The sequence below is a fragment of the Pristiophorus japonicus genome, chromosome 9 (genome assembly GCF_044704955.1).
Source record: "Pristiophorus japonicus isolate sPriJap1 chromosome 9, sPriJap1.hap1, whole genome shotgun sequence".
Taxonomy (NCBI): Eukaryota; Metazoa; Chordata; class Chondrichthyes; family Pristiophoridae; genus Pristiophorus; species Pristiophorus japonicus.
Window position 1 is genome coordinate 146976304 of NC_091985.1, and position 23239 is coordinate 146999542.

Here is a 23239-nt window from a genome sequence, read left to right on the forward strand (position 1 = left end):
AAATTCTCACCCTTGTGTTCAAATCGCTCCATGGCCTTGTCCCTCCATATCTCTGTAACCTCCTACAACTCTCCGAGAGCTCTGTGTTCTTCCAATTCTGGTCTCCTGCGCATCCGTGATTGCCTTCGCTCCACCACTGGGGGCCGTGTCTTCAGCTGCCTAGGCCCTAAGCTCTGGAACTGCATCCCTAAATTTCTCTGCCTCTCTACCTCGCTCTCCTCCTTCAAGACAGTCCTTAAACCCTACTCCTATCCTAACATCTCCCGATGTACTTCATTGGCTGTAAAGTGTTGTGAGACGTCCGGTGGTCATGAAAGGCGCTATATAAATCCATGGCTTTCGTTCTTTATGTGACTCAGTGTCAATTTTTGTCTGATTACGTTCCTGTGAAGTGCCTAAAAACTTTTACTGCATTAAAGGCACGAAATAAATGCAAGTTATTGTTGTGCTCAAATTGACTGCTGTGTTTGCCTACAAAAGAGACTGGAGTGTAGACTGTGGGGGTCTCAACAGACTGTTTTCAAAAGACAGCTCAGTGCCAGTCGAGAGCAAATCATTCAGTAGGTTTGTTCATTTTCTTTAAAGACTAGACCACAATCATTTTTAATGTAGTTAAAGGGTCTGTACTGACACATTTGACTGATATATGGGCAATGCAATATAGCAGCTTTAATGGCAAAAACATCCCCAAGGTGGTTTACAGAAGATGCAGAAACAAAAAATATACAAACAAAAAGAATAAAAACAAAAGGAATAAAAGATCAGACAACAAGCCATAGTGAGAGAGATGTCAGGAAGCTTGGTCAAAACGATGGGAGTTTGAGAAGAAGCTAGAGATGGGGAGAGGAAGGGAGTTCCAGAGTGTAGGGCTGAGGTCGCTTAAGGCTCTGCCAACAGTGGTGGGGGGCCACCAGAAGGGAGTGTCCCAGTCAGCAAAGCCAGCGGGATCAGGGACGGGAAGTAAGTCTGGAGGAGGCGGCAGGGGAGGGTGGGGTGAGGCCGTGAAAGGGGGTCTGAAGACAAGATTCAAGGCAGTAGGGGACAGGGAGATAGTGTAGCTCAGCATGGGCGCGGTGGGAGGGGGTGATGGCTGAGTGAGACGGTGCTGGGAGATTTTTTAAAAAGCTCCACAACTACTCTCGACAAAAACAACCATAACCTTTATGCAAATAAGTTAATTTATTTGAAAGGAGACCTATCGGAATCCCAGTTCAAACAACAACATAAATCAGCACAAACTATACATAGTACAGCAACATTATTTCTGGGGCCTCTCCTTTTTGCATTAAAGTTGCCTCATTAAGTGCCTTTATGATTCATTTTTGCTGGCTTCCCTGGCAGAAACCCATCCGGCACACAAACTGTTCTCTCCCACATCAAGGTCAGACAAGCTATCTCATCTCTACTAACAACAGCGACTGCACTGCCATGAACAAATCAATCTCATTACTTCTTCAGTGTTGCGTGAAGCAAATACCAACTGGAACAATGGGCTCCACGGCGTTACCAGTCTCTCAAATGTTACAGCAGTTAATCCTGAAATGTTAGAATCGGGCCACAAACGTCAGCCTATCTGAGTGGCAAGTGTGGTTTGTACGTTCATGGTTATACTTCCTTTTCAAACACTGGTTGCCCTTTGTACTGAGTCACTACCAGCAGCCTTGTTTCACAGTTGCACAGGGGAGAGCAGTCTTCATCATATAGAGCAAGCTGGGGCAGATCATAAAGATTTATACAACACATGGTAAACCTCTGGGGGGAATTGCAGTGGGGAAGTTTTCCCTTCATTTGAGGCTGATCCAAGTAAAGCATGTCAGGTTGCAATTTCTATCCTTGCCTCTGACTCCGACCGCTGTTTCATCACTTCCTCCCTTCACCCGTCATTGGGGGCCATGCCTTCAGCCAGATAGGCCCCACTCCCTAGAATTCCCAGAACCCAGATAAGATCCCATTGCACTATTCAAAGAAGAGCAAATGAGTTCTCCATGTGTCCTGACAAACATTTATCTCAGCCAACATCACAAAAAACAGATGATGTTGTCATTATCACATTGCTGTTTATGGGACCTTGCTGCGCGTAAAGTGCATTTCCTACTTTAAAACAGTGACTACACTTCAAAAAAGTACTTGGTTGTCAAGCACTTTTGGACATGAGGTCCCACTTTGAGGCCGTGAAAGGCACTCTGGAAATACAGCTTCTTTCTTTCATTCATTTCTGCTGGACAGTTGTGCAAACATCAAGGTGCTTTCTCTAGAAAAGCTGCATCGCTGCCAAAATGAAAGGTAAGTGCATAGGCAATGATAGCGGCAAACAAATTAATTACCCACATTTCAATGATCTACACGGCGTTACAGAAAAGAATCAATGAGTGAAGTAAAAAGTGAGAACAAAATAACGATCGCTTTTGTCTTTAGCGCTGCTGGGGCAGTCTCATGCCCTGGAAACACATATCAAGGAAAATCGTGCAGAGACCTGAGTCAAATGTGCGCCAGCATTCCCGAGACACTCTTCGGGCCTGTGAAGCTCAGTGGAGAGTCTTCCAGGTGTAATTTACCCCAGAGATGCAAAGTTCAAAGAGAAAATAGGTCACTGTTATGGTGATCTGTTATCAGAAAGAAAGCAAACTTGTCCGTAAGATCAGAGGGAGAAAATGTTCACGGTCACACCTGAAGTCAAAAAATCCGACACAGAAATAAATGCAGGACCAGGAGTCGGCCATTCAGCCCCTCGAGCCCGTTCCACCATTCAATGACATCCTGGCTGGAATGCTGATTCCTGTAGTGAAGTTTAACTTTTACTAATACTCAAAATACTACTTTATCTTAATAAACAGTTCTTTTGCTGAATTTAATTGAAGAGTGTTTCAATAGCGAATAGGTCCCTGGAAGTACAGAAATTTAGAATTCCAACTTTCCCTTCAGATGGCGGCAGCGTTTCAAGAGAAAGGTTCGCCACCACCTTCTCCGGGCAACTGGGGATGGACAATAAATGCTGGCCTTGCCAGTGATGCCCACAATGCAAGAATGAAGTTTGGATCCAGGTTGGAGTCAGAGAAAGGCAGCGACCTCAGAGGGTTGTCGGACTGGAGGAGGTTGCAGAGATTGGGAGGGGCGAGGCCACTGAGGGATTGAAACAGGAGGATGAGAATATTACATTTGAGGTATGGGAGGAGCAGCAGCCGATGTAATTTGGCGAGGACTGGGGGCGATGAGTTAGCAGGGCGTGGCGTGGTTTAGCGGCGCTAACATCCCACGACAATTTGCGCGCTTTGCGCCTGCAGCCGGACTTGGCGCTGAGCAACAAAGCCTGGCGCCAAAAGTCCCGGGCGCAGTAAAAACGCTGGTTGCTGATTGGATGTGAGCGTGAACCAATCCTTCTGCACCAACAATCCTTCTCCACAACAGGTCCCTTCCCGCCACAAGTCACTTGGTGCAGTGAGCGCTCAGAACATGCTGTATCCCAGTCAGTCCATGCAGCACCACGCCACTTGAAGCTTGTACTGAAATCGAGCCTGAAAGCCAAGACGCTCCCTGTAATCAGTTAATTAACATCAATCGCACTAATTAAGCCGGGTTTTCGCTAACACCGCCGTGTAACATGAGATGAAAACACTGATCTCAGTGAGAGCAGCAAATGGTGTTTTGACTTGATCAGCGGCTCTGCTTATGGTCGTTCCCAAGGCACTGGGTGCAGTTTGAAAATAATGCAACATTTTCCCACTTTTACCACACGCACAAAAGCAACTTGTAAAAACACACCTGTAAGATTACACAGGCAGGCTGCCGCTGAGGAGCGTTACCATGGCAAGCAGCGCCGATAGATTATAGCCAATCTGTTACCTTGAATGCTTCTTTTGAAAAAGGCTTTGCAGCCTTCGCACGACCAGACTCCGTAGTGATAGCCCGAGGCATAATCGCTGCACACCGCGCAGTACCGGGTCTCCTTGCTCGATTCCAACGCACCCGTTGACGGGCTGCTCTGCTCGCTGGTGCTGGAGAGGTGGTCATTTACCCGCTGGCGTCGGTTGTCGCTGTTAATTCTGCAGATTCACAACACAGTGCACGGGTTAGGAGGAGAAACAGCACCCGAACTGATACAGCGAGGCCTCGGGGAACTGTGTTCCCACCTCGTACACAATGTGCATTCTCAGCAGAGCTTCCTGGACCATGAATCGATCACTGCCCATACCCATTCTCAGCAGTGGCTGGACCATGAATCGATCACTGCCCATACCCATTCTCAGCAGTGAATGGACCATGAATCAATCACTGCCCATACCCACTCTCAGCAGTGAATGGACCATGAATCAATCACTGCCCATACCCACTCTCAGCAGTGAATGGACCATGAATCAATCACTGCCCATACCAACTCTCAGCAGCCCTTGCTGGACCATGAATCAATCACTGCCCATACCCACTCTCAGCAGCCCTTGCTGGACCATGAATCAATCACTGCCCATACCCACTCTCAGCAGTGAATGGACCATGAATCAATCACTGCCCATACCCACTCTCAGCAGTGAATGGACCATGAATCAATCACTGCCCATACCCACTCTCAGCAGCGGCTGGACCATGAATCAATCACTGCCCATACCCATTCTCAGCAGTGGCTGGACCATGAATCGATCACTGCCCATACCCACTCTCAGCAGCCCTTGCTGGACCATGAATCGATCACTGCCCATACCCACTCTCAGCAGCCCTTGCTGGACCATGAATCAATCACTGCCCATACCCACTCTCAGCAGTGGCTGGGCCATGAATCGATCACTGCCCATACCCACTCTCAGCAGCCCTTGCTGGACCATGAATCAATCAGTGCCCATACCCACTCTCAGCAGCCCTTGCTGGACCATGAATCCATCACTGCCCATACCCACTCTCAGCAGCCCTTGCTGGACCATGAATCAATCACTGCCCATACCCATTCTCAGCAGTGGCTGGACCATGAATCAATCACTGCCCATATCCACTCTCAACAGCCCTTGCTGGACCATGAATCAATCACTGCCCATACCCACTCACAGCAGTGGCTGGACCATGAATCGATCACTGCCCATACCCATTCTCAGCAGTGGGTGGACCATGAATCGATCACTGCCCATACCCACTCTCAGCAGCCCTTGCTGGACCATGAATCAATCACCGCCCATACCCACTCTCAGCAGCCCTTGCTGGACCATGAATCGATCACTGCCCATACCCATTCTCAGCAGTGGCTGGACCATGAATCAATCACTGCCCACACCCACTCTCAGCAGCCCTTGCTGGACCATGAATCAATCACTGCCCATACCCACTCTCAGCAGTGGCTGGACCATGAATCAATCACTGCCCATACCCACTCTCAGCAGCCTTTGCTGGACCAGGAATCAATCACTGTCCATACCCACTCTCAGCAGTGGCTGGACCATGAATCGATCACTGCCCATACCCACTCTCAGCAGTGGCTGGACCATGAATCGATCACTGCCCATACCCACTCTCAGCAGTGGCTGGACCATGAATCGATCACTGCCCATACCCACTCTCAGCAGTGGCTGGACTATGAATCGATCACTGCCCATACCCACTCTCAGCAGTGGCTGGACCATGAATCGATCACTGCCCATACCCACTCTCAGCAGTGGCTGGACCATGAATCAATCACTGCCCATACCCACTCTCAGCAGCCCTTGCTGGACCAGGAATCAATCACTGCCCATACCCATTCTCAGCAGTGGCTGGACCATGAATCAATCACTGCCCATACCCACTCTCAGCAGCGGCTGGACCATGAATCAATCACTGCCCATACCCACTCTCAGCAGCCCTTGCTGGACCATGAATCGATCACAGCCCATACCCACTCTCAGCAGCCCTTGCTGGACCATGAATCAATCACGGCACATACGCATTCTCAGCAGCCCTTCCTGGACCATGAATCAATCACTGCCCATACCCACTCTCAGCAGTGGCTGGACCATGAATCAATCACTGCCCATACCCACTCTCAGCAGCCCTTGCTGGACCAGGAATCAATCACTGCCCATACCCACTCTCAGCAGTGGCTGGACCATGAATCAATCACTGCCCATACCCACTCTCAGCAGTGAATGGACCATGAATCAATCACTGCCCATACCCACTCTCAGCAGCCTTTGCTGGACCATGAATTGATCACTGCCCATACCCATTCTCAGCAGCGGCTGGACCATGAATCAATCACTGCCCATACCCATTCTCAGCAGCGGCTGGACCATGAATCAATCACTGCCCATACCCACTCTCAGCAGTGGCTGGACCATGAATCAATCACTGCCCATACCCACTCTCAGCAGTGGCTGAACCATGAATCGATCACTGCCCATACCCACTCTCAGCAGCCCTTGCTGGACCATGAATCAATCACTGCCCATACCCACTCTCAGCAGTGGCTGGACCATGAATCGATCACTGCCCATACCCACTCTCAGCAGCTCTTTCTGGACCATGAATCAATCACTGCCCACACCCATTCTCAGCAGCCCTTGCTGGACCATGAATCAATCACTGCCCATACCCATTCTGTTTCAGTTAACTGGCTTCAGCCCTCTTCAGTTCAATTTTTGGCTGATTTTGGACAGTGTAATAGTGGCCGCAAAGCAATCAGCATTGTGAGATGCCAATAAAACAGTCCAAAGTCAATGAAAAGGCATGTAAAAATGATTACACAGAAATACATTGACGTTATCATAAATCTCACAGCATGGCAGGAGGCCATTCGGCCCATCGTGCCTGTAGCGGCTCTCTGAAAGAGCTATCCAATTAGTCCCACTCCCCGCTCTTTCCCCACAGCACTGCAAATCTTTCCTTTTCAACTATATATTCAATTCCCTTTTGAAAGTTACTATTGAATCTGCTTCCATCACCCTTTCATGCAGTGCATTCCCGATCATAACAACTTGCAACGTAAAAACATTGTCCTCATCCCCGGTGTCCCTCAATCAATATAACAAAAACAGATTATCTGCTCATTATCACATTGCTGTGTGTGAGAGCTTGCTGTGCGCAAGTTGGCTGCAGTGACTACACTACAAAAAGCACTTCATTGGCTGTAAAGCACTTTGAGATGTCCGGTGGTTGTGAAAGGCGCTATATAAATGCAAGTCTTTCTTTCTATCAAAGCACTTCATAAGTTACAACACAGAAACAGCCCATGTCGGTGTTTACCCTGCACACAAGCAAATAGTTTTAATCTCTTCATACACTTTACTTTCATCTACCTATCTAATCTAATCTTGAATGTTGATAGTTCCTGCATCAACCACTAACCCAGGAGGTGAATTCCACAGCCTTATAACTCTCGGTGTGAAAAACTTTCTCCTGCTTTCTCCTGTACATCTCTCACATTTAATCTTGTATCTGTGGTCCCTTGTTCTTAAACACTCAACTACTGGAAACAGCCTGATTCTATCTACACTGCCCCATCCGTTCATAACTTTAAAATCATCTGGTATATTGCCCTGTAATTTGGGTTGTTTTAACGAAGAAAGACCCAGCTTTTCAATTCCTTGTATTTGTATTTCCTCACACCGGGCAGTATCCAAGTGAATCCACATTGTACCCTCTTTAGAACCTCAGCTTTCTACAAGCAAATTCAATTGTATAGATACTATAGTAAAGAGCATGCAGGCCGGGTGCAGGTGGTGGATCAAAAGTTAAACCCACTCACTCCTGACCCAAGGTGCTTGAGGTTTATGGCAGCAGGCATAAATCACCTGTACACATCCCATACAGGAATGGAGTATGTGAATGAAGAGGATTAGATATTAGTGATATATGTGCACCATTTAAAGGAGTAAGAGAAAGCAGAATGACATTAGAACACCATTCACTTTCACTGTCTTCCTTCAAACCAGGACAGTTCGGAGAGACGGTCCAAAATAGTTAAGAATTTAATGAACAGGAGGAGACCATTCAGCCCCTGGAGCCTGTTCTGCCATTCAATTAGATTACAGCTGATTTGCATCTTAACTCCTTTACTTACATTCGTTCCATATCCCTTGATATCCTTGTCTAACAAGAATCTATTTATGTCAGTCTTGAAAGCTCCAGTTGACCCCCAGCCTCCACAGCCTTTTGGGGGAGACAGTTCCAGATTTCCACTACCCTCTGTGTGAAAAAGTGTTTTCACTCCTGAATGGCCTAGCTTTCATTTTGAGATTATGGCCTCGAAATTCGGTACCGCCCCAACATTCGCGAGGCGCAAGACCGCCAGACGCAGAAGTCTCACCCCTCACGATAAATTGGGATTACCGCCCCCAAAAGGAAGTGGAGCGCTAAATCAAGCAGTCCACTTCCTTCTTGGGGCGGGGGCGGGGCACAGGGCTCAACAGCACCACACACTGAGCCGTGTGGCACTGCCGCATACGAGGGGCTCTTCCCTGAATTAAAGGGAAAGGCCCAAACTGCGTACTCTGCATATTGGGAACCCACCTACCTGAACCACCGGGGAGCAGGGGGGTGACACACCATCAGCCCGACACTCAAGCAGAGTGCCCAGCCGAATGCTCGCGGCACCGACCCCGCAACCAAAACGCCACCAGAGTAGGAAGGTTTTTTTCAGGAGCCGCCAGCCACCTCCCCTTTAAGTCTTGCCCTGGTAGCGGCCGGCCGCCGGGTACACGTGCCCTGAAGCTGTTGCTGTCATCGCCTGGTGCAGCTTCAGGGGGCGAAACTCAATATAGGTGCCGGGGCGCTAATGGGACGATGCGCATGGCGATGACATGATGATCTCCGGGCACAGGAGATCGGGGCACAACGCCGTATCACCGCCGCTACACTCCCGCCGAATTTTAGCAGGAGTCATTAGCGGCACCGCGCCCGGTCGCAAAGTCACTTTCACCCCGTTACGGGAGGCGCGAATGCACCCAATTTCTCCCCATGTCTCCTTTGTTCTGGATTCTTCCACCAGAGAAAATAGTTTCTCTGCATCTACCCTATCAAAAGTTTCACCATTTTAAACACCTCGATCAGATCAGCCCCCAAACTTCTAAACTCAAGTAAATACAACTTAAGTTTATGCATAAACAACATAACTTAACCCTTTAAGTCCCGACGTCAGCATCAGAAATGCGTGGGATTAGTCAACTCGTGCTGCGGGTTCTGGAGCAAAGTGAGATTCCTGGTTGACGTTCCTCTTACATAACTCTTCATTTACGTTCTAGAGGGACTACACTGCCTTCAGAGGCCTGTTTCCATGGAGATAATAATGCCCGTCCCTCATATTTTGGTGACTACTTTGCTTTTGTGCCAACGATATGTTTGTCAACAAGGATAAAATAATTATTCGTGGACTGCTTTAACATTGGGCGCACAGAAGAAGCTGGGAAACCTAATGCCAGTCACAAAACATATTTACTAATTTTGAAACCCTGACAACAAAATTCCAAACCTGTGTTGGCGAAATGGCAAATAAGCTCGCCGCCCACCCAGCCACCCACACCCTGGACCACTGAAGCCACAGATTGGCAAAGTACAGTGAGTGAGCTGTTGAACAGAAAGAACATGGTGGAAATCTGAAACCAAATCAGAACACACTGAAGACACTCAGCTGGTCAGGCAGGATCCGTTGTGAGAACACAAGTCAGGTCGTGTTTCGGGTCTGGGACCCTTCCTCAGATCTGAGGATATTATAGCTGGACAGCATTTAAGAAGGAATAGAACAGAGGGAACGAGGAAATGAAGAAGGGGAGGGGAAGAAGCGCACATACACAACACAGGAAAATAAATAGAACAAGTGCTTGGGTAGAGATGGTTAAATGGCAGAAGGGAGATGTGCATGGGGCAAATGGAGGTATTTTGACAGAAATGAAAGACAAGATAGAGAGAGTGTGAGAAGAGCTAAAAGGGGGATAGGCTAGTAGAACGGGAAGAATGAAAAAAAGCAGCAAAGCAGGGCAGGCTCCAACAGCCCTGAAATAAAAGCAGGACGATACCAAGGGTGAGGATCACCGTGAGGTCCCCACCCCAAGCACCTCTATCCCTGGAACACCCATCCTACACTGCTCCACCACCTACTGCCTGACAGAAAGTGAGTACAGTAAAGGTTCAAAGTTACAAAAGTCCATATTACATGGAATTTTACAGAACAGAAACAGGCCATTCAGCCCAACTGGTCTATGCCGGCGTGTATGCTCCTTACACCCCATGCCTTCATCTCACCCTATCTGCATATCCTTCTATTCTTTTCTCCCTCGTGTATTTATCTAGCTTCCCCTTAAATTCCCATCTATGCTGTTTCCCTCAACCACTCCCTGTGGTAGCAAGTTCCACATTCTCACCAATCTCTGAGTAAAGAAGTTTCTTCTGAATTCTTCATTGGATTTATTAGTGACCGCATTATATTTATGGCCCTTAGTTTTCGACTCCCTCACAAGTCATCTGCCCTATCAAACCCCTTCATAGAGAGAGTGTGAGAAGAGCTAAAAGGGGGATAGACAAGTAGAATGAGAAGAATGAAAAAAAGCAGCAAAGCAGCGCAGGCTCCAACAGCCCAGAAAGAAGAGCAGGGTGATACCATCCTTCTCTTTGCTAGAGAAAAGAGCCACAGCTTATTCAGGCTTTCTATTTACTTAATATTCAATATCAAGACTAGAGGGCTATAATATGCCTGGTAGAACACTTTAAATGAACATTAATACCTTATGACAATAGGGACATTGAGATCGAATATAGCTGCTTTTCTATTGGGTTGTTTTGCTGGTGCCACCCTCACTCATGATATTCTGGTTCTCATACAGCTGCCGGTAACCTTGATGTGACCGGTCCACACCTTTTAAGGCCCATTGGTGGGAAGACCAAATTTACCTTGCCGAGTCTTCAGCCCATTTCATTTGGGTCGTAACTGGATGGGTGAGCCTCACACTCCGAGAACCAACAGCACCAGCACAGATCTCAGGCAATATTAAAATAGATTTCAGGAGGGAAAACGTCAACTAACGAGTGTCTGCACACACAGGTGGAGAACAGCTCGGATGTCCCGTGAATATCTCAACAGTTTACTCCTTTCACTGAGAAAATATTGTAGAGGGCAACAAGGTGGTGACTGATGTATACCGAGCTGCATCTCACAACATACGTCACTGATGTAAGTGAAGGTGAGAAATACTTGTCAAAAGAATACAGTATCCATTCACTGAAATGTATATTTGAAAAGTTAGGGCTTTGTTTCACTAAAGCTCATGAGGTTAAGGGGAGGTCTTCAAGATAATGAAGGGTTCTGATGAGGTAAATGATTGCTTTGAATAGAAAAATATTAAGGAGCCAACAGGTGAGTGGGATTAGACCAGTTTAGATATTAAAGGGTATGGGGAGTAAGCAAGAGAGTGGGATTAGACTGGGTGTGATATTAAACAACAACAACAACTTATATTTATATAGCGCCTTTAACGTAGTGAAACATCCCAAGGCGCTTCGCAGGAGTATTATGCGGCTCGGTGTCAAATTGTTATCTAATAAGTAGATATTAGCGCAGGTGAACAAAAGCTTGGTCAAAGAGGTATGTTTTAAGGAGCATCTTGCAGGATGAAAGAGAGGTAGAGAGGCAGAGAGGTTTAGGGAGGGAGTTCCAGAGCTTGGGACCTAGGCAACAAAAGGCACGGCCACCAATAGTTGAATGATTAGAATCAGGGATGCTCAGCAGGGCAGAATTAGAAGAGCGCAGACATCTTGGGGGGTTGTGGACTGGAGGAGATGACAGAGATAGGGAGGGGCGAGGCCATGGAGGGATTTGAAAATAAGGATGAGAATTTTGAAATCGAAGCGTTGCTTTATCGGAAGTCAATGTAGGCCAATGTAGGTCAGCGAGCACAGGGGTGATGGGTGAGCGGGACTTGGTGTGAGTTAAGACACGGGCAGCAGAGTTTTGGATCACCTCTCCTTTACGTAGGGTAGAATGTGGGAGGCCAGCCAGGAGTGCATTGGAATAGTCAAGTCTAGAAGTAACACAGGTGGAGACGGGTGATATTACGGAGTTGGAATTAGGCGGTCTATGCTGCGGATATGTGGTCGAAAGCTCATTTCAGAGTCAAATATGACACCAAGGTTGCGAACAGTCTGGTTCAGCCTCAGACAGGAGTTAGGGAGAGGGATGGAGTCAGTGGCTAGGGAACGGAGTTTGTGGGGTGGACCGAAAACAATGACTTCGGTTTTCCCAATATTCAACTGGAGAAAATTTCTGCTCATCCAGAACTGGAAGTCAGACAACAGTCTGACAATTTAGAGAGCGTGGTGAGGTCAAGATAAGTGGTAGTGAGGTAGAGCTGGGTTTTATCAGCGTACATGTGGAAACTGATGCTGTGTTTCCGGATGATGTCGCCAAGGGACAACATGTAGATGAGAAATAGGAGGGGGCCAAGGATAAATCCTTGGGGGGGGACACCAGAGGTAACGATGCAGAGGCGGGAAAAGAAGCCGTTGCAGGTGATTCTCTGGCTACGATCAGATAGATAAGAATGGAACTAGGTGAGTGCAGTCCCACTCAGCTGGACGACAGTGGAGAGGTGTTGGAAAAGGATAGAGTGGTAAACCGTGTCAAAGACTGCAGCAATTCAAGAAGGATTATGGAGAGTGAGGAGAAGAGTGGGATTAGACTGGGTGAGATATTAAAGGGTACGGAGAGTGAGCGGGAGAGTGGGATTAGACTGGGTGGGATATTAAAGTATATGGAGAGTGAACATGAGAGTGGGATTAGACTGGGTGGGATATTAAAGGGTATGGGGAGTGAGCAGGAGAGTGGGATTAGACTGGGTGGGATATTAAAGGGTATGGGGAGTGAGCAGGAGAGTGGGATTAGACTGGGTGGGATATTAAAGGGTATGGGGAGTGAGCAGGAGAGTGGGATTAGACTGGGTGGGATATTAAAGGGTATGGGGAGTGAGCAGGAGAGTGGGATTAGACTGGGTGGGAAACTAAAGGGTATGGGGAGTGAACATGAGAGTGGGATTAGACTGGGTGGGATATTAAAGGGTATGGGGAGTGAGCAGGAGAGTGGATTAGACTGGGTGGGATATTAAAGGGTATGGGGAGTGAGCAGGAGAGTGGGATTAGACTGGGTGGGATATTAAAGGGTATGGGGAGTGAGCAGGAGAGTGGGATTAGACTGGGTGGGAAACTAAAGGGTATGGGGAGTGAACATGAGAGTGGGATTAGACTGGGTGGGATATTAAAGGGTATGGGGAGTGAGCAGGAGAGTGGGATAAGAAAAAGGAGCAGGAGTAGGCCATTCGGCCCCTCGAGCCTGCTCCGCCATTCAATAAGATCATGACTGATCTGATCCTGGCCTCAGCTCCACTTCCCCACCCGCTCCCCATAACCCTTGACTCCCTTAACATTCAAAAATCTGTCTATCCCCACCTTAAATATATTCAATGACCCAGCCTCCACAACTCTCTGGAGGTAGAAAATTACAAAAATTCACGACCCTCTGAGAGAAAAAATTCCTCCTCATCTCCGTTTTAAATGGGCGACCCCTTATTCTGAAACTATGCCCCCTAGTTCTAGATTCCCCCATGAGGGGAAACATCCTCTCTGCATCTACCCTGTCAAGCCCCCTCCTGGGCAGTGAGGAGGAAAGTGGGATTAGGCTGGGGGGGCTCATGTGGATAAAAACACCAGCGCAGGGTGGACAGGCCAAATGGCCGGTTTGTATGTTCGAACATTCTTCAATTCTAAATTCACAGGCAGAATATTTCCCTTCAGACACCTTGTTATAAAATACACTGTAATATTGTGTTTTTCATTCAATGATTTCAAAGCCAAATCTGGGACCCATTTTCAAAACATTTGCAGAATCAATTTCTATCCACGTCAATCCCGGCACCTCACTTTAAAGAACACTGGGTGCCGGCAGGCTTATTTACTGTTACCGAGGTTTCTCGGGGAAGGATTTATTTTTCTCCAGGGCCTTATGCCAACTTGCTCCCCTCTCTTGAAGGGGTTGATTTCTTGCCGGTCTGAGCAGGCCTGTTTCCTGGTACAGGCTCTCGTTCCCAGTGGGACAGGCTCTGCACCAGGAGGTGGCCATTGAAGAATGTACCCAATAGTTGTGTAGGCGTTAGGTGCCACCCGGCACCTCGCCCAAGAAACTATTCTTCCACGCGTGGGCCTAGACGGCGGGTGTTGGCAGGTTATTGACCACCCATGGCATCATCACCAAGTCTGCCCTTGTTCCAATCTCATCGCCACACACAATTGTTCCCAATGGGGGGTCCCTGGATAGTAATCGGAAGACGGTGATCTGGCCGATTTCCCCACCTCGTCCCCCCACCGCCCCCCCCCCCCCCCCACCTCCACACTTCCAGCCCAGCGGAACTGAGGCTGATTGTATCCCCCGTATGCCCATCCTGGCCTGAGATCAGCACAGGCTGGGGATCGAGCGTGGGAGCTCCTGTACAGCTTCATGCAACAGCTGAGTCAACAGGAAGGTTCGGGGGCTGAGCAGGCTCACAGTGCTGGCTTCCCATTACCACAGCCAGAGGGTGGGCCGGCTGAGGGGGCTGCGTGCAGGGGTGCCCCTACACTTCCTGATGCAGCGACCTGAGGGTCTGGGCCCCCAGGGAAGCACAGATCACAGACCATGGGCTCCTTCACATGAACAGAAGGAAATTGCGACGGGGAGGTCAGCTTGGGGCTCACCCAGCACACTCTGGAGGCAGCAGTGGAGGAGGGAGCACCCTAATAACAGACTTCACAACCAACAGAGAGGTGTTCATCGTGAAGAGAGAGGGAGAATAAATAATATTAAACGATAATATTACATCAGCATTTCCACTGATCTTACAGGACCTTATGGGCCCTGCAAAATGTGCTTGTAATGTTTATGGGCAAGCTATTACTCAACCGTATTCATTGCGCTTCTATTTTCTACCACATGCTCCTTGGTTATGGTTTCTTTTGTACTCCCCAAAGATTTGTTTTCTCTCTTCCCAGGTCCACCAGGGAATTTCCATCCCACCCTCGGAAGTGCAGACATGGACTGACAAGAGAGTGAAACGGAAATCAGTGTCACCGCTCCCACCACCAGCAGGTGATCTCAATACACCAAAACCCTTTCCAAAACAGCCTGGTCACAATGAATCATAGAATCACACATCACAGAAAGAGGCTATTCAGCCCATTGTGCCTGTGCCGGCTCTCTGAAAGAGCTCTCCGATTAGTCCCACTCCCCCGCTCTTTCCTCATAACCCTGCAATATTTTCCTTTTCAAGTATTTATCCAATGACATTTTTGAAAGTTACCATTGAATCTGCTTCCACCACCCTTGCAGGCAGTGCACTCCAGATCATAACAACTCGATCTGTAAAAATAAAATTCTCCTCATTCTCCCCCACCGGTTCTTTTGCCAATTATGTTCAATCTGCGTCCTCTGGTTACTGACCCTCCTACCAGTGGAAACAGTTTCTCCCTTTCTACTTTATTGAAACCCTTTGTGCCACAGAGCTTTTTTGAAAAGAAAAAATATGCGTTTGGCATTGTGTTGTTCAAAGGATTGGTATCCAAACTATTGATTGCGCAATTTAAATGAAACCCAACAGTGACAACTGCGGTCCGAGTGTGTGTAAATGGAAGCTTGCCTCAACAAGTTGAGAGAAATAGCAATAATAGAAAAACCTGTATCTAATATACTTGGGCTACAAATCACCTCCTGTCATTTATGTAGAGGCCACTGGGTTTTAATCCTTCGCTACTCGTACCAGATTCATACATTTCTGAAATGCGTCTCCTTGACCAGCACAGAGGGCTTCAAAATTATGTGATGCTTTAAACTTCTGAGCGGTATTAGAAAGGTTATATTTGGGACACGTCAAATTATCAGTATTCCCTAATATTATCGCCTAATGCCACAGAGTGGATTTTTACCGCTTTTACAACAACTCAACCTGTTTGCCAGAGAATAAAAGGGTTTTCTTCCTCGGGTTTATCTCTCACTACAATGCCCCTACACCACGGAATGTGCCCGCTGTGTAACTCTACATTTGGGGCTGTGTGGAATTTTATTCGGTCCTGAGGTTTCTCGGCTGAGCTCAGTCTTGACCCGGGTGAGTTGACGGTACTAACGGCATTAAATTTCATGGGTGGATGGGATGGGGAGACTGGAATGCACAGCTACACTCACTATGTGCTCGGTAGCCTTTCAAAGCCAGGGCAACGCAAAGAATTTAAAGGAAGAGTGGAAAATATCCAAAAGTTTTTTCTTCTCTCTTGAAGGTTTGTGTCTATTTTTTCAAAGAACCTGATAAGCCCAAAGCTGATTGAATACTTCGCTGCCTCTGGCAGATTTACTGCACAGCCAGTCTTGACATCACCTAGAATCTCCAATCAAAAGTTCAGAGGTTCGAGTTGTGCTATCAGCTTTTCGATTGTAGTGCAACTTGTGTGCAATTAAGATCGGACCCAAATTCCAGAAACTGTCGCTATGTTACAAACAACTTCAGATATCTATACAGTGAATCCGGGGCACACCCAAAACTGAACCAGCCTGTCAGCCAGATTCACTCAGCGCCGGGGGAACCTGCGAAGCCCAAACTAAAAATAAGGCAGAGCTAAATGTGGCAAGCAGTGAATGAAGCGAGATGCACCTCATAAAACCCTATCACATATCACACTTTGCACAGGAAATAAAATCTGTGATGTCCCAATGTAGCACTTCAGGATCTGTCCTGGGCAAACAGCAGACGTTGAGATAACGATGCAAAGTTCAAGGGGTTCGGCTGAAAGTTCTGCCCTTCCCTCCCCCACCCACCCAGATACTGCGACTGTAAGGATAGCGGAGAAAAGTAGGGGCACCTTACCTGTAAAAGGTGGAAGGGGGGGCTTCCCGCAGCCCAAAACTGCTGCAGCTGCTCTGTTCGTTTTCCACATAGTATGGGACCTGTTGTCCATGGGAGACGAAGGAAGAGAGCTGGGGTGTGGTCTGTAAGAAGACCAGTGGGCTCGGAGACATGCTGTTGAGGGAGTGAAGACCTCCAATGTTGCTGGAGCCATGTGAGTCAGTGGAGGCTGCATAGCCGAGACTGGCTGGATTGTACAAGGTAGCCGCAGCAGCAAACTCGTAACCACCTTCTGGGTAATTCATCGCTCCTGCTCGATTTTTTTCCACATAGATTTCATTTAGAGGTCCATCGCCACTTATAGGTAACTGTAGAGTTTGCCTGCCAAAAGTGTCCAAATCGCTAGCCTGAATCTTCTGCAGCAAAGCAATTGCAGGTGATTTGTGATGGAGTGGAATTGCCATGACCAGCATCCAGAGAGAGGAAAAAAAAGCCAAAGCAGTTCTCAGTGTCACAGTCTAACACGGTCGCCTGTAGGATCGCACTTCATATCAATTGACCAGCCTAGAGAGAAAGAAAATCGCAGTCAGGGGAGGACGAGTACTACAGCGCTCACTACTGATGACAGCGTTTCACAAACACTCCGACTGCTCTGCTCCTGTGCGTGAAGAGGAGGAGGATACGAGTGAGAGAGTGCAGGGAGAGGAACAAAATCAAACTTCAGACCAAGTCCTTCTCATCTGAACTAATAAGCATTACAAAGGTGTTGGCAGCCAGCCAGAAAAAGGCTGTTTTACATTGGCACTAGTTTTATGTTTCACTGCAGGCATACACACTGTTAAAGTGAGACAGAATCAATGCTTCACGAAACATTAAAGTCTCTTTTACATGCGTGCCTTTCTTAGGCTTTGCTTCTGTAACAACAGCGCTAGCAAAGAGAAAATATCTTTTTTTTTTGATACCTCACCTGCAAAGCTGTTCCCTGGAAAGTACAAAAACCAGGAAAGGTGTCACGCTCCCGAAACTAATCCCGCTCACTCTCACACCTATCCCTACTCTCCCTTAAACGTCTCCACACCATCTCCCAGCCTGGGCAGTCAACCCCACACATTCTGAGCACCTCCTCTAAACTTTGAGCCCTGGTTCTGGAGCTTGAGGCAATTAGAAGCCAAATCCAAACAATGTTCTTTTCAGTGTACACCCGTGACAAATCGGAACAATCTGGGATGGTGCGTTAATAAATTGTCGAACAGTTTGTAACTTTTCCCCAAAATTCTTCCCCTTTCTCAATCCGATGTACCTGAGTCTTTCTCTGCTACAGCACTCTTGCCATGAATTGTTTTCTTCTATGTGTAACATCTGGCCAAGTCCTAAAGTGGCCAAACTTTCAAAGGGCGATTTATTAGTTATATAAAAGCGTCAATAAATCAACAACAAAAAAAATTAGTGAAAAAGAGGTGTGCTGTCTTATTTATCATTTAAACCCCCACATCTACAACCACGCAGTGTCACACCAGGGGCAGGAGAAATTCCAGCCCAGCGCAGAGGTCGGCAATGAAAGGCTCACCTTTACTCAGCTTCATTTAAAGGGGGCTCTTTTGATGACATAGTTTGCTGCTAGACGTTAAAACACTTGTGTCCAAACAAGGCTGTTTCCGATCCATTGCGTCAGGCACATTCATTATACGAGCTGCTATGGTGAGGTGGAGATGGCGGGGGCAAAAGTTCAGAAAATTCTTTGTGACAAGATTATGGGGCCAATTTTTGTCAAACTGAGCTCATCCACAGGACATGCATGTCAGCAAGTCACATGTGCCTTTCCATTCACTAATATTACTCGATGAGAAATGACGGGCTAACTGCTAACTGGGCGGGGAGGGAAAGGGAAGGGTGGCTTGGTTTTGTAAATTCGACCCTCATGAGTACAGCCTTGTAAATGAGAAACAATGATGTTGCATTTATATAGCGCCTTTAACGTAGTAAAATGTCCCAAGGCAATGTGTAGTCAATCAATATTTGATACTAAGCCACATAAGGAGATATTAGGACAGGTAGCCAAAAGCTTGGACAAGGAGGTAGGCTTTAATAAGCGTCTTCAAGCAGGAGAAAGAGGTGGAGAAGTGTAGAGGTTTAGAGAGGGAATTCCAGAGCTTAGGGCCTAGGCAGCTGAAGGAGTGATGGAGTGAAGGAAATCAGGGATGCACAAAAAGCCAAAATTGGAGAAGCGCAGTTTTCTCGGAGGGTTGTAGAGCTGGAATAGGTTACAGAGATAGGGAGGGGCGAGGACATGGAGAGATTTGAACACAAGGATGAGAGTTTTCAAATCGAGGCGTTCCTGGGCCAGGAGCCAATGTAGGTCAGTGAGCACAGGGGTGCCGGGTGAGTGGGACCCGATTTTTGTTCAGAAACGCAACAGCTGAAATTCCTGAAAAGTGGGTGGAAATAAAAAGTGGAATAAATGGTGACAGAAAGCATCAGTCTTTAGATCGGTGTTTGGCAATGATCCAAGCAGCCCTACCCTTTCATAAATTAGTGAGAAGTCAGGAAGAAGCCGAGGTTTTGTTTGTTAAGGCAGAGAACAGAATTTGTATTTACATAAATCCTTTCAATATCCCCAGCCGCTTTACAGCCAATGAGTTACTTTTGAAGTATAATGACTATAATTGTTTTGACAAATGAGGCAGCCAAAGTTACATACAACAAGATCCCGTAAACAGTACGTGACCAGTTAATCTGATTTAGCGATGTTAGTTGAGGGATTAATGTTGCTGGGACAACTCAATTGCTCTTCTTCTAATAGTGCCAAGGGATCTGTTCTATCTGCCTGAAAAGGATCCCAGTTTAATATCTCATTCGACAGACGGCAGCTCCGACAGTTCCGCACCCCCTCAGACTGCAAGTGTCAGCCTGGATTATGTGGGACTTGAACCCACAAGCTTCAGACTCTAAGGAGAGAGTCCTACCCACCGAGCCAAACCAAAACTTGGACTCACAAATGAGGAACTTGTACAACTGCCTAGTCAGATTGACAAATGAGTTATTTTAGACCAGGTCAGTTCTGGTATTATTGAGCTTAATGATCTGGAAATTTTTAAGTATCAGCACAGATGAAGGCGACGGATCCTCTCATACATCTAGTTTGTTGGAATGAAATGGGGCATGGTACTCAGTCTGAGGAACAGGAAAATAATGACAATCAGCGAGTTAACAAATCACATGGCGATTCTAAACTACTTTAAGAGCCAACAGCCAGCTGTGGGGTATTTTAATTTCTCTGAAGGGGGATGTGAGCGCTAAAGAACCAAGATTTATTTTGGGGGAGGGGGCGGAGAAGTTGGAATCAAGGCCCGTCGAAAACATAGAATTTTGGCATTTTATTAAATACATTTTTCATCATTTTGGAAGGTGAAGCCTACTATTCTCAACTGGCGAACTGCAATTCCTGCCAAATCTCCCGTTCTTTTTTGTTGTTGCACCAGACAAGCAATGATCCATTCTGATTATTTATGGACAAATTAGGCTTTCTTTTTCTGCATAATTTAACAATGGCAAAACGCAAGGCGCAGTGAAAGTATAAATTAATATTCTATTAATATTAATATTCAATATTAAGACCAGAGGGCTACAACATTTCTGGAAGAATACTTTGAAAGGATATTGATACCTTGTGGCAATAGGGACACTGAGAATATAACTGTTTTTCTATTGCATTATTGTGCTAATGTCTCCATCACTCATGGTTTTCTGCTTCTCACACAGTTGGAGGCAGGCTGTTAAAACCAGACTGTGAAGGGTTAAATATACTTATACTTGTCATCAATGTATTTCATTTCAAAATATTCATTCCACACTAATGTTAAAAACCATCTATAATGTACAAATAATTAACTCCACCCGCTAACCTTTTAGATTCAGAATTATTTTTTCAACATTTGTTACAAACAGAAAATAGAAATTATTGTTTTGAGGGCTTCGAGATAAAATCTCAAAAATCCTTCCCTTGGAAGAAGTTTATTCAAGCGTTGCCGCAGATACCTTCTGAAAGCATTGTCTGCAATAGCATCATCACCCATACTCCCTGACCTCCGAGTCGATTGCTAGCATCTGCTCAATTGCTACAGGTGCCGGAAACAGACGTAAAATATTTGAAGAAATAATGTGAGATTTCTCAGGAGAATTGTTCCTACACAGCTGTATATTAATCACCCCTGCAGAAACTGAGTGAGGTTACAAGGACACTTGTATGTCTTCTGTCAGAACCCAGCATGAAAATCAAAGCACCCTACGTGTTCTAGTTCCCTTATCTCACTTTTATCATGAAGCTCTGAATATTTGAAATCCATTTAGTCACAGAAGGTGCTCTCTCTTGATTAAGGGAGAGTCTGTATCTTATGTGTGTTTTTAAAAAGAGCTCCTCTCTTTATATAAGAAAAGAAAGGCTTGCATTTATATAGCACCTTTCCTGACCTCAGGACATCTCAAAGCGCTTTACAGTCAATGAAGTACGTTTGAACTATAATTGTAATGTATGTATGCCTGGGTTTACCTGCCACCAGGGGGAGCGACCATCGGAGGTCATTGGGCCACAGACATACACGTGCAGCCCTTGTATATAAAGAAAGCCTCCATGTTTAATCCTCACTTTGAGAGCTAATAAAGTAGAGTCAGGTCACACCTGATTGAGTTGACAGTACTAAGCTTATGAAGTTATTGCATATTCAACATTTGGCGACGAGGCACAATACGAACTTTCACACACAAAAAAAAAATGAGCACCGATGGAATCCTGGAGCGATTCGTGGAGGGAGAAGACTGGGAGTATTTTACAGATCGCCTCGACCAGTACTTCGTGGCCAACAAGATGGATGAAGACGCTGACGCAGTTAGGCGCAGGGCAGTTTTCCTCACGGTTTGTGGTCCAAAAATCTATGGCCTCATAAAGAATCTGCTCTCACCTGGACATCCAACGGAAAAGACCTATAAGGAATTATGTGCTCTGATTCGGGACCATCTCAAACCTAAAGAAGGCATCATTATCTCGAGATATTGCTTTTACAAACATGTTCGTTCTGAGTGCCAGGACGTGGCAGAATTTGTTGCTGACCTTAGACATCTCGCTGGGCCGTGTAAGTTTGGAACCACGTTGGAAGACATGCTGCGCGACGACTTTGTAATAGGCATAAACCACGAGGCGATCCTGCGGAAGCTGCTGGCTGCGGAAACGCTGGATCTGAGCAGGGCCATCATGATCGCTCAGGCTTGCCTGACCACGGTCGATTGTACAAAGCAGATATCCTCGCAGAGTCGGAACTCCACGGCAAGTACTGTGCACCAGATTGTGTCGTCGGTTGGCAGAGCTGTACCTGGCAGGGCCTACCCGACTGTGTTTGCGAAACCTGTAGCTGCTCGAAGTCCGCCATTGGGCACGATTCCGATTTCACCCTGTTGGCCTCATCTGTGCCGTTTCAGGCAGTATATTTGTAGAGGCTGTGTGAGAATGGGGAACCTTCAGCGGATGTGTCTGCAGCTCAGCGGGCGTGATGATGATGACCGATCCGGAGCGGATCCGGCAATGTGACCCGAGATACCCAAGGAGGAATGTATAGTGTACATTCGTTCCTGACAAAGGGACAACCGATAATGATTGAAGTAAAATTGAACGGCGTGCCGGTATCTATGGAATTAGACACGGGTACGAGTCAGTCAATTATGAGCCAGAGGACTTTCGAAAAGCTGTGGGACACCAAGGCTGAGAAACCCAAGCTGAGTCCAGCAAATGCAAAATTGCGTACCTACACCAAAGAGCTCATACCAGATTGGCAATGCAGCAGTCAAGGTGTCGTAGGATGGGGCGGTTCATGATCTATCGCTGTGATAATTCCAGGCAATGGTCCAACGCTGTTCGGTAGGAGTTGGCTCGAAAAAATAAAGTGGAACTGGAACAATATTCAAGCTTTGTCATCGGTGGATGACGCTTTGTGTGCTCAAGTGCTGAGCAAATTTCCCTCGCTGTTTGAACCGGGCATCGGCAACTTCACGGGAGCCAAAGTGCAGATTCACCTGGACTCAGATGCAAGACCCGTCCATCACAAAGCCCGGGTGGTCCCGTACATGATGAGGGAGAAGGTCGAAATTGAATTGGACAGATTCCAACGTGAAAGGGTCATTTCACCGGTCGAATTTAACGAATGGGCTAGTCCCATTGTTCTTGTGCTGAAAAATGATGGCATTATCAGGATTTGTGGAGACTACAAGGTTACGATCAACCGAGTTTCAAAACAGGATCAGTACCCGTTACCAAAGGCTGATGACCTGTTTGCAACCCTAACTGGGGAAAAGTTGGTCACCAAATTGGATCTGACGTCGGCCTATATGACACAGGAGCTAGTCAAATCATCAAAGAAACTTACATGCATCAATATACATAAAAGGCTGTTCAT

At 46.8% G+C, this 23239-nt stretch overlaps 1 protein-coding gene across 6 annotated transcripts in view; it reads right to left on the reverse strand.

The window, feature by feature from the left end:
• esr1 (estrogen receptor 1) overlaps positions 1-17272 on the reverse strand; it is a 408574-nt gene extending 391302 nt beyond the window's left edge. For 3 of the 6 annotated variants that reach the window (XM_070889921.1, XM_070889923.1, XM_070889922.1), the window contains exons 1-2: positions 16821-17271; positions 3841-4040 (exon numbers count right to left, since the gene is read on the reverse strand). In XM_070889921.1, coding sequence (XP_070746022.1) covers positions 3841-4040; positions 16821-17263 — 643 coding nt within the window. In that variant the 5' untranslated portion in view covers positions 17264-17271. Of the gene's footprint in view, positions 1-3840; positions 4041-7691; positions 7715-8388; positions 8405-10142; positions 10147-16820 lie in introns of all 6 variants that reach the window. The other 3 variants (XM_070889926.1, XM_070889924.1, XM_070889920.1) reach the window with 3 other exon arrangements.
• Positions 17273-23239: the final 5967 nt, after the last annotated feature.